A 12,000-nucleotide genomic window follows, 5' to 3' on the forward strand; every position below is an offset into this window, starting at 1 on the left:
GAGAGGGCTATGCTGCTTGCTGTCCCCTCCAGACACCACTGATGATCCCAGCTGGGCTTTGCCCTTGTTCTGGGTTGTTTTGAGCAGATCACAGTATGTCCTGTCACACATGGAGCGGGACAGGAATCCCTGAGATTCAGAGCACTTGCCCTTTCCTCTGTTGGCTGCTGGTTTCCACCACTGACTGCTGTGGTGGAGGGTGGAGTGTTGCACAACACTTCTGCCTTTGGTAATCCCCTTCTGTTTTGTAAACAGCCATCCTGTGCTCATCAGCTATTTGGAAAAGCACCAAACTGAGATGGTGCACCAAACAAAACAAGCTGGTCTTCAGCCCCTGAGAAAGGGAGGGGGTGAGGGGATGAGGTCCCATACCTGCCATGGGATTTCAAACTGCTTCTTAAGCAGATTGGAGTAGAGAGAGAATTATACCCACCACTTTGGAAAAGGGCCAGGTTGAACACTCAGATTTCAGTGTCTTGCTAAATTGTTGGGAAATATTAATGTCTGCAGGAAGCAAGAAATGCTGCTTCTTTTATTGTTCTGTTTGAGAATAAATGCACTTCTGGTTTCAAGGAGTTGGCACTGTCTTGTGGGAGAGGGATTTCTGGTCAGGACAGGTGAGAATTACCTTAGCATCTCCTCCGAGTTCTTCTCATGGCCTTATGACCCCATGTAATCCGCTCTTTTCTTTTTTTTTTCTCAGCATGCTGTCTGGAGCTTTCCATGTCTCTTCCAGCTTTTCTAAGCATGGAGCCACTCTGCCAAGTCTACTCTGTGTGCTGAAGACCTTACACATTTAAGAAGCCACCCTAAACCCCCACTTATCTGTGGCTGGCTCATGCCCACATTCCACCTCTGGGACCACATCTTCTCCTCCTCTACTGTTTCCTTCCAGCATACAGCTATGTCATCATTTCTTTTCTTTACTTCCCTCATTGCTACTTTCTTCCTGGCCTGTTATCATCACGGGTTCACTTCAGTTGCTGCCTCACCAAAATGCTGGCTCTATCAGCAGGATGAACCTACAAGCTGATGGCTATGATTGTACGACCACTTTGCTGCAGCCTTTTCAGCCAGGTGCTCAATGGGAAGAAGACTCCTCCTGCATAGCTATTCGAGGGCAAATTCTAAGAGTGAGGCTGACTTTACTTGCATCAGGCTGCATGTGTCTTACAGCAGCATTTGGGGTGTGGGAGCATTAGTACAATACCCATCAAACTGCTGTTTCCACAGGAGATGAAACTTCTGCTTTCTTTCCCATTTCCTTCCTCCCTCCCCTTCGCTGTGGTCAGGCTTTCCGGACAATTCTTGTGCTACTCGTGTCACTCCTTTTCTTGGGTAACTTCTCTTCTAGTATCTGAGTCCTGCCTCCTGAAAGCTTTCCATAATGCCCTGTCTCTCATCATCTGTAAAGTGTTAATGCTCTTCATGTTGCTCTCACTGCTACTCCCTTTTGGCCAGCCTGCTTCCTCCTCCGTTAGAGCTGAAATGGTTTTGTCCTGGTTGGTTCATGCAATTCACAGCCAAAGAAATGCTGACAAAACTCCCCCAAAGCTGCTTTGCCCTGGGAGACCGGTGGAAGAACTGGAGGCCCTGATCCAGCTCAGTTGAAAAAGGTCGCTTGAAGGCTGAAAGGGGATGACCTAATCTTGCACATGCAAACGGAACTGAACTGAGCTTGGGAGAAAAAGGGTGTTTTGATAAATTCCTCTTTATCAGCTAAACACTGGCTTCTGGTTTTACTCTGTACACAAATAAGTCTTTACTCTCTAAATAACACGTAACAGTCACACAGGTTCTGCGGATTCCAAAAATACGATGTTCCAAATGCATGCAAATAGGTGTTTGGATCTGGCTCGTCCACTCTTTTACTGCTTTGTAAGTAATGGATGTGGGCTCTCAACTATGTGGACAATTAATATTCTATGTTCTTCTCCTGGTACAGTAAAATGGCATAAAAATCTTAATGTCTAAAAGCTGATGTATAAAGCATGCTATGAACTAACCCCTGGAGATGGTTTACATTTTCTCTCTAGGCAATGCGTACACAAGAACTTCACCACGGCTTGCAGGAGCTGTGTCTGCACTTTCTGCTGCGGTTGCTGCAACATTTTCCTGTCATGTAGTGTCAAGTCATAGTAGTGAAACCATAAACATGAGGCTCAAGAGTCTTCGCATTGGTCACTGCCTGTGGCAAGTGCTCTCGGTACGTGCAGCACCCAGGTCTGCTACACAGCTTTTTGCTCTTATGTTTAAGAGCTGGCTGGTTTTCCCACAAAATAGGGTTCTGTAATCTCTCCAGGTAACCACGATTCATTAGAGTGGCCTCTTGTTTCAAACTTCCCCAGAGGATCAGAGCAATGTGGTAGGGACTTAGTATTTAAGCATGCTTTGGCAGTGGCACTGAATCCCCAAATCAACCTTTCTCGTGTCCAGTTTAAAAAAATCTGAGACCTGCAGTCCTCCATGCCCTACACACCTTTTGTGTTTGATTGATAGTCTGAATAAATCCTTGCCCTACAGCAGACTGATTATTATCAAGAGAACTGGGGGAAAGGAGGTGGAATAAGTAGGATAAGGCAAAGCCACAGTAATACAAAACGTATGTAAATTAGGCTATGAGATACCATAATAAGGATGTAATGGAGGAGGAAAGAAAAAGAAAATGAGTCCTATTGTTGCCTCAGTAGCATCGGTCTGAGGAAAGGCAATTATATTCCGTCTAAGCACAGCACGTTTCATACCAAGGCACTACGAACACCCTCACATCAATGGCGACAGTGAACCCCCAGCTCTGTGGCCAGCTGAGGGGTGACCATGGTTCATCTGAGGCAGAAGGGCAGGGAGCTGTTTGGTGCCGGCCTGCCTCTCTCCAGGGCTCAAGGGAGCTCTGCTGTCACTCACTGCCTGTCCACAAATCCTTGGCAAAGGAGTCTGGATGCCTCCACCATCTGTGTGAAATCCTTCCAACCAGTTAGATTAAACATTGACTTCAGTAAAATGTAGGGCTCCTAACTGACCTGACATAGTCCATATGGAGTAGCTGCCACAGATAGTGACTATCTTGACACTGATTAATCACTCCTTCTAGTTGTGTATATGTCCCTGGTTACTTGACACAGTTCTTCCCTAATAGCTTTTGAATAGTTCTGGGGTATTCATATGACCTTGGCTTTGGGGAATAACCCATCTGATGACACGCATTACCTACTTCAATGTAGGCTTGGCTGCTTTTCATCAAACTAACTTGGACACTAGCTCTTGGTTGGTTTTTTTGCTTTCCCCTGTGTACACCAGTATGTGTCCTTTTCTGCAAGGGGAAACACCTTAGCTATGCTGGATTCTGTTTGGTTTAGGTGGCACCATTTGCTGGGGCTGGGGCTTGGTCTGTGCTATATAGCATGTAGAGACTGTCTTGATTCCACCTCTGTGTCCTTACCTGTCACTTACAGTCACAGGCACGACAAGCAATCTGCATTACTGATGCTCCTTGCTTTGAAACTAGCGGTTAAATGATCTGTAACTAGAGTCAATCATTGCTCAGACAGACAGCAGCGAAGCTGTCTAACACCCCAAACTAAATGCAGAGTTTCTCTCTCAATCTAAACGTTGTTCTCTTCTTCAAAGGTACAAGATCCAGAAGCAAAGGCAATAGGTCTTCCAGGCTGATCTTCCATCAAGTGTGAGATTATTACACCCACTTCATATGGGGAAGCATCTCAGCTCAGAGTTATAGGCATCAAGGCACTCTGGTAAGGGCTTGTTCTGATGATATCGGTTTCTCAGCTCCTTTGCCAGCCTTGGTGCAGGCTGTGTGTGGATCAGCACTGTCTCTATCCAGTGTTTACCAGGTGGGCCAGTGGTTGCTGTGTGAGGTGGTGACTCACTAGTTCCAGGAAGCAATGTATTGTGGAATTTGCAGCAAAAGGGTCTTAAAGCCATTTTCAGATTATTTTTTTCCCCATTTTCCCCTGTGATTTATAGAAATTGTTTTTTTCCAGCAGAACGGCTGGGAAAATTCAACATACTCTTAAATTTTTGAGACATTTCCTTTTGTTTTTCCTATCCACTCAGACAACCTTTCAGGTTCATAAGGACTGATGATATGTCAGCTGAACCTCAAGGACATGGTAACAGTCTATACCTGAGCCTAGACCCCATCTGCAACCTGCTGTGATTTAAGCTTAATTCATCACAGGTGACTGCTAAGCTGAATTGTATTAGCTGATACTGTGCTAGTTAGGAAGGCACATATGGCCAGTGCTTCAAATCATCTGAGAGCAATACTGGGTCAGCTGGTGCAGCCTGACCACACGCCTGAGCTTCTCAAGTACTTTTGGAAGGTCTTGGGGGACTCCTCATCTCTAGCTCCACAAATACTGTGTTGTGTATGTGTCAGCATCTCAGGAATGCTCTCTCCCATCTGATCCATGACTCACAACCAAACAGTTGTTACAGATGGTCCTTTCACTTAAAATAAGACCTGATTTGTTTAATCTTGAAATAATTCTTGCCATGTTCCTCAGCCTCCATTTGCAGATAGACTTGGGGAACTGTTCAGGATGACTACTGAGGCAAATACATTCTCTCTTCTGGGTAATAGCTGTTGATCTACATGTGATACTGGGTTAGCTGTGACCTTGAAATCACCGTAGATACAGACAGCCCTATCTGTTTTCATGGCTGTCACCAGTTGTTTTGTTCAAGAGTCTAGCTAACTTTTCTTTTTGTCTGGAGTTCACAAATTGTTTTCTTTTAATATAAGCAAGTACAAGATGTTTTGTCAGTCCAGCTACATTGTGGACATCTTATGCTGTGTCATACCCTGCTTGAGATCACAGAGGTTGAGTATATGCTGTCTGCTGGTGTGTTACTTATAATAATGTTCAGGAGATCAAAGATTACTTGGGCATGTGTTTTTAGAAACACAGATTTTCTGTAACACCTCCTTTCTGAGAGATCTTTGATGATCCCACCAGTAAATTGCCTGCACAGTGAATCATGTTTCATTTTAAATGTTATTCTTGTCACTTTAAAGGATTCCAAATAATACTTTTGTTTCTTGTGAACCAAAAGAGGCAATTACATAGACATTATGGCTTTCTACACTCATTGCACATTGTTGTATGCAAGCTGAAGAATATGAAGTTAACCAGCATTGACTTTCTAAACTGGTGGCTGGGTTTGATTTTCTAGCTTGCATGTTTTCCGCTGGTGCCCCATCCTTTGTAGTTTCTATATGATTTGTCCTTGAATAAATGACAATGTGTATTGTAAAACCATCCCTTGTGATGGAAGCAGCACATTCTTTGAATGTCCTTCAAGCTGTACTTTCCACTTGACCCCTAAGAAAGGTTGTTGGACAGATTTTGTGATGCTCCCAAACTCTTCAGCATCTTCAGTGAGTCTCCATTGAAATGGTAATTTCTAGAGCATACTTCAGGCTCATCTCAGCTTTAGATAAAAATTAAATGTGGATCACTTCATTCTGCATATTGAATACTAAAAGATGCACTCATTTGTCCTCTTGCAGACACATGATGCTCTGCCAATTTCCTTAATCCAGGCACAGAAGCCGTCAGCAATTGTTTCTATTCACTTTTGATTCCATCTGGGAAAGGAAATACCTGCAATCACAAGAGGCTTTTCAGAATAGAGATTTTGAAGAACTTGCCCAATTTCAACAAACTTTTTTTCTGCTGGCTTAATGGGCACTATCTGGCTGCACATCAGGGTGTCGGTTTTAGCTCCCATTGTGCTGCCATGTGTTTTTCATCCCACAGATCATCTATTATTTTAGGATTTCCCCATCTCTCAGTGGCCCTCTACTGACCTGCCAAAGAAGTCCAGTCCTTCTACCCCCGCTCCCCAATATTTGAAAGTTTTCATTATAAGCGGATTGCTCACTGGCCTGATATTGCAGCTTATATTTAATATAAATTTTTACAGACTTTCATGAGTAGTCACTCCCTATTCCATCTACCTCTAGACTAGTATTCCATCTTTGTCTCATATTTTTGCAACTTCTCTGTCTATGGGACGTTAATAATACCCAGCAACCCTATGGCTGGATCCCCAGTAACACTTCTTAGCGATCTACAGAAAGACAGGAGTAGATACATGAATGCACTACCATTTATCAGAGTAAATGAAGGCAGGGAGCTTTATTAGAAGGCTCACAGCGGATTTAAATTAATATTACCAACTGTGAGGTTTTACAAAGCCTCTTCCAGAAACAATAGCTGTGTCAGCACTGTAAATTAAGGACCGTATTGAGATGTACTCACTTTGTAGCGAGGCATCAAACACAGATTCAGGCATGACCAGGGCAGATAGCACCTCTAAGCCCAGCTGGGCTGTTTGTGCCTCTCCCGATTTGCTGCTCCCTGCAGCCCACCCCCCCAAGGAGAGGTGCAAGGTCCTGGGATCTGGCTGCTCTGTGAATCTCCAGCATTTACTCCTTGTGCCTGGCCATGTGCAGCTTGTTCCTGCGATAATTGCAATACTGAGGTCCAACCAGATGGCTAAAACCTTAGCTGTATGTTCATGGGAGCTCAGCCACAGATAAACCTGTTGTTACCTGGCTCAGGAAAACATCTGCCACAGCTGAGTGTTCGCTGCTTGCCAGTGCGGTGTAGATGGGAGCGTGGCAGGGGTACAAAGGCAGAGTCATTTGCTCTACCCAGTGCATTTGAATTATGGGATGTGAAGCATCACCTTCCAGGAACTGCACTCAGAATTTCACAAAAGTTTCCTATTTTTTGCCAGTGTGACGCAAGCTAATCTGAGGCAGTCAAGTGACACACTGATACAACCCATATTCCTCTTTACTTTCTAGTCCAAACTGTACATTTCATTACTTCCTTTTTTCTTTTCTTTTTTTTAAGCTTTTTTTAAAAGAATTGCAAGAAGAGCAATTCACTCAGAGTATGTCTAGAAACCAGGCAGCTACCAGTTTCACTTCCCTCTGTTCTCTGCAACTCAGTGACATGCAGTGAGAAGCAGGAGTGGTGAAACACAACGCTTAGCATTTCAGGAGGTTTCTCGCTCCAGGACCTTGAGTGATACCCATGCTGCTTTCTCCAGCATGCTTGGCCTCCTGAAGATGCCCAGGAGAGGAGCTCTTCCCCTGTGGACACTCGTGGTGCTGCTGCAGCTGGCGTTCATCCCGTTGCAGCTGGCAGGCTGCCTCCTCAATCCTTGTTTGGAGGTACGTGATCTCTAAATGAGCACAAAATCCTTCTGTTTCTCTGGTGCAACTTTTCCCTCTGCTTGGGAGATTTGTGCATCAAGTCTGTTGTGTCTTAGTTGTCTTATGAAAGCCCATCTTTTTTCCAAAGCTGTTACCAAGGTGATTGATGTATTTGAAGTAAATGCAGGTCTCAAAAACATCTGAGAACCAGAACCAGCAGCATGAACCTTTTCTTTTTGTTGGCTTTCTGTACCTCTGAGGTTACTGCAGTACAGTTAATCTAATAGATTATGTTTCCCTTCAGGAAGAAATCTAAGACTTGTCTGTAATTTCTTCAAAATACAGTATTTTTGTCTGATTTGTACTGTAGAGTGATTTCACCCGTACCCCAAGTACCTGGCACTGATCAACTGCTCTTGCAAACTTTTGCCGACAGTTATTACTTAGAGAGTAACTTTGGTTAGAACTGCCTGCTTATCTGCAGTGTAACAAAGCTGAGAGCTGATCCTGGACACACAATGCATCTTTGTGTGCTTGTTTTGCTGGCGCTCTCAAAGGTTGCTGCTGGTTCATCCATAGTCTCAAGGAACACTGTCCTGTAGTTTTGCAGTCTTGCTTCAGTCAGCAAGAAATGTAGCTCTTCCTGGGGAGTAGGGCTGGTTCTATTAGAAGTGGGAAAGATGCTTAGGATATATAAGATTATTTCCTAAAACTCAGGGCAGCTCATTTAGAAATTTACTACAAGGTTAGTAATTTTGCTCCTGCTTTCCTGACAGTGTAATTTTCTGGCTCTTCAGGAAGAGCAGATGTTGACCGTGATTGGATCTGCCACTGTTACAGGTCATCCCTAACAAAGCTTTCAGATGCATGGGACTGAACGTCTCTGGAGTTCCTGCTGGAGTTCCAAATACCACACAGAACTTGGATCTCAGTTTCAGCAATCTGAAATCACTGGGGTCAAATTATTTTTCATCAGTCCCTGAACTGCAGCTTCTGGATCTTACAAGGTAATGAGCTCTTTTTTGTGGATACTGGTTAATCTTGCTTCTCCAGCTGGGCCGCCGTGGTTGCTTATTTTGGGAACTGTGGGTCTTGGATGTTCATTTTTTTTTGCTTGTGACTTTATCCCTGTGTCTGTCTCTCTGCACATCTGGTCAAGTGATGGGCAGCTTTTAGTCCAGTGACTGGGTGCACACCCTCTGTGCAGAGCTGGATCTCTCACTCTGGTCTTGTAGGTTGGGGTGTGAGAAGAAGGAGGAAGATGTTTTAATTCCCTCTGAACGAGGAAAATGTCAGACTTTTCACTGTTACAAAAACTCCAAAGTGGAACATCTTGGGTGAGCTGTTTTTCTAATCACAGCTTAAAAAAAAAATAAAATGAAGGTACATTCATTTTCTAAAAGGCTGTTTTAAAATATCAACATATTCTCTTTTCCCTTCTCCTCATACATCTGGGGGAGGAGATGGGGGAGGCTTATTAGAAAATTTGAATTGATGTATAATTTCCATTGACTTGAGACATCAGTTTCTCTGGGTAAATTGTTTCGCTGAAAAATGTCACTCAGTCCCATCACAGTTACAGCTGTGATGTGGCTGAGTGGCAGAGCGGGTTTGCTGTAAGGCACTGGATGGATTATAAAACTAATTTTGCTTGAATTCATTGCAGAATGGATTTGGGTCTCATTCTGGATCTTCCCATATGAAACCATCTCTAGGTGGCCACCCTCTTTTTTCCCTCTTCCTTTTCTCCTTTAAAGACAACATGGCTTGGGTTCTGCTCCCTCTCAGCTATCATCAGCAAAGCTGCTGACAGAGTTGTGAGGTTTGCCACTGCTGCATCATGCTGATGCCAGTGGGACTGCCCAGATGTGTCTGAGGTGACAGTCTGAAGGCTGGGAGGGTGCAAGGTGTATGGGAATGCTGTATCTGATTGGCTCTGCCATGAGTGATGATCATTACAGTGTTACTTCAGCCTAAACAGAAAATTAGAATTCTTCTTTTCTGTTGCCTCCATGAATTTTTGGCCTTCACCATGGCTCAAGATCTCTTGCTTTGCAATTCAACTTCAGATTTAGAGATGGAGGAGGAGGTGAGGGAAGGTATCCTGCTGTGGAAGGGTTCCCTTTGCATATTCAGGAGTGCTGGCTCTGCCCAGCACGGTAAAGCCAAACCAAACCCCAGCGTGAGGTTGAGCCTAAGAATGTTACACAAGAGCTTAGTGTTGTAGCATTAGTGAACATGAAAGGGACAGTGTTTCATGCACATTTATTCTCTTTTCCTGCCCAACAGGTGCCATCTCCATACAATAGAAGATAACTCCTTTAAGGATCTTCATAAACTTTCCACCTTAATTTTAACTGCCAATTCCCTCCAGTACCTGGGAAAAGCAGCTTTCTATGGCTTAACATCTCTGAAAAAACTAGTACTGGTGGAAACCAACATAACCTCTCTGACTGACCTACCCATTGGACATTTGCATCACCTGCAGGAGCTGAGTTTGGGCCACAACAACATTGCTTCATTGAAGCTTCCCAAGTATTTCACCAACCTGACCTCTCTCAGGTACCTGAGCTTTCTCTCTAACAAGATCACATATATCTCCAAAGAAGACCTCGATGCCCTGAGGGAAGCAAACAGGCTCAACCTCACACTGGTGCTTTCCTTGAATAATATAAAATACATACAGCCAGGGTCCTTTGCAAAGATTCACCTTGGTGAGCTGGTTCTAAGGTCCTCTTTTGAGAACTTCAATGCGATGCGCATTTCTCTTCAAGGCCTGACTGCTTTACAGGTCAACAGACTAATAGTTGGAGAATTCAGTGACAGTCAGAGACTGGTAGACTTTCAGAGTGGACTGTTGGATGGACTGTGTCATGTACAAATGCAAGAGTTTGTCTTAATCTGTTTCAGGGAATTTGAGAATAACACAGACACTCTTTTTAACTGTATAGGCAACGTCTCCAGTATTCGGTTGGTGGACCTCCAACTTGAAGACGTGTCAGAAGTTCCTCTGTTCTCTCAAGTGAAACAGCTGGAATGCAAGACATGCAAGTTTAAGGAAGTGCCTGCTGCGAAGCTGTCTCTTTTCAAGGAGCTGAGAGTGCTTCGTATTATCCAGAGCAAACACCTCAATAGCTTTCGGCAGAAATTTAGGAGTCTAAATAACCTGGAGGTCATAGATTTGAGTCAGAATCGCCTCTCCTTCACTAGCTGCTGTTCCCCTCAGTTTCATGAGTGTCCAAATTTGAAACACTTGAACCTAAGCTTCAATTCTGACATCAGCATGACTGGAAATTTCACTAATGTGAAGAATTTGTTATATTTGGACCTCCAGCACACAAAGTTATTTGGTCCTGGCTCCTACCCTGTATTTCTATCCCTTCAGAAACTTGTTTACCTCGATATTTCCCATACCAGAACTCATGTTGAATCCCAGCATACATTTTGTGGCTTGAAGTCTTTGCAAGTGCTCAAGATGGCAGGCAACTCCTTTGAGAACAATAAATTGACCAACAACTTCAAAAACCTAAGTCACCTCCATACCTTGGATATTTCAAGTTGCAAATTAGTACAGGTGGATCAAAGTACATTTGATGACCTCTCTGAACTAAAAGAGCTAAACATCAGCAACAATAAGATATTGAGCTTTGATCCTGTAGTCCTCAAGCCACTCCAAGCCCTGAGAGTCCTGGATTTCAGCAACAACCAGCTGAGTGTTCTGTTGGACTCAGCCCTGGGAATCCTGCCTGATAGTCTGGTCCTGTTAGACATCTCTCAAAACCTGTTTGAATGCTCTTGTGTACACCTGAACTTTCTGAAATGGGTCAAGGAAGAGCAGGAGCTACTGCAGAATAAGGAGTTGATGATATGCCACACACCTGCATACGTGAAGGACATGAGCTTGTCAAGTTTTGATCTGTCCTCCTGCCAACTCAATGCAAGAACAGTGGTGTTCTCAGTGATCATGTTGCTTGCTGCAGTGGTGTTCCTCTTCCTGATTTACAAGTACTACTTCCAGCTATACTACTCATTGGTGCTGCTCAGTGGGTGTAAACACTCTGCAGAAAGGGGTAACACCTATGATGCATTTGTTATCCACTCCAGCAAAGACCAAGAATGGGTGATGAAAGAGCTGGTGGAACCCTTAGAAGGAGGAACACCTCCCTTCCAGCTTTGTCTTTACTACCGGGATTTCCTACCAGGGGTACCCATTGTCACCAATATCATCCAAGAAGGTTTTCTGAGTAGTAGAAATGTAATCGCAGTTATCTCTACTGACTTTCTGGAAAGTAAGTGGTGTAGCTTTGAGTTTGACATTGCCCAGTCCTGGCAGCTTGTTGAAGGAAAGGCTGGAATCATCATGATTGTACTAGAAGAAGTGAATAAGGCCTTGCTGAGGCAGAGGCTGGGGCTGTCCCGATACCTGAGGAGGAACACCTATCTGGAGTGGAAAAACAAGGAAATAAGCAGGCACATCTTCTGTAGGCAGCTGACAGGAATCCTGCTAGAAGGCAAAAAGTGGAATCACGAGGAGGTAAAGCTCATGTGAAGAGAAAGAGAGATCACTTCTCTCCTGTGTCCCATCCTGGCCTTGGCTGATGGATGGTGCTCAGAAGCTGGTTCTTCTGTGGCTGTTCAGAGTTGGAGGAGGTGGATGGAGGCACTGTAAAAGCACTACAGAAATACCTGCCTTGCGAGTCACCCTTGCTCAAGGGAAATTGCAAACTAAGGAGTGACAACAGCTAGAAGAGCTGAACATGCCTGAGCTCCATGTTTCTCTGTAGCTGTCAACCAAAGCTGGTCCAGCA

At 44.2% G+C, this 12,000-nt stretch overlaps 1 protein-coding gene across 1 annotated transcript; it reads left to right on the top strand.

Annotated features, from left to right (window-relative positions):
• Window positions 1–6,622: 6,622 nt before the first annotated feature.
• Window positions 6,623–11,741, top strand: TLR4 (toll like receptor 4; the record flags this gene model as incomplete). The annotated part of the gene is made up of 3 exons (XM_082009009.1): window positions 6,623–7,210; window positions 8,033–8,199; window positions 9,482–11,741. The coding sequence occupies exons 1-3, from the start codon at window positions 7,088–7,090 to the stop codon at window positions 11,739–11,741; spliced, it is 2,550 nt and encodes an 849-aa protein (XP_081865135.1). The 5' UTR covers window positions 6,623–7,087.
• Between the last annotated feature and the right edge of the window lie 259 nt (window positions 11,742–12,000).

The sequence above is a fragment of the Phaethon aethereus genome (genome assembly GCF_964289735.1).
Source record: "Phaethon aethereus genome assembly, chromosome: 20".
Lineage (NCBI taxonomy): Eukaryota > Metazoa > Chordata > Aves > Phaethontiformes > Phaethontidae > Phaethon > Phaethon aethereus.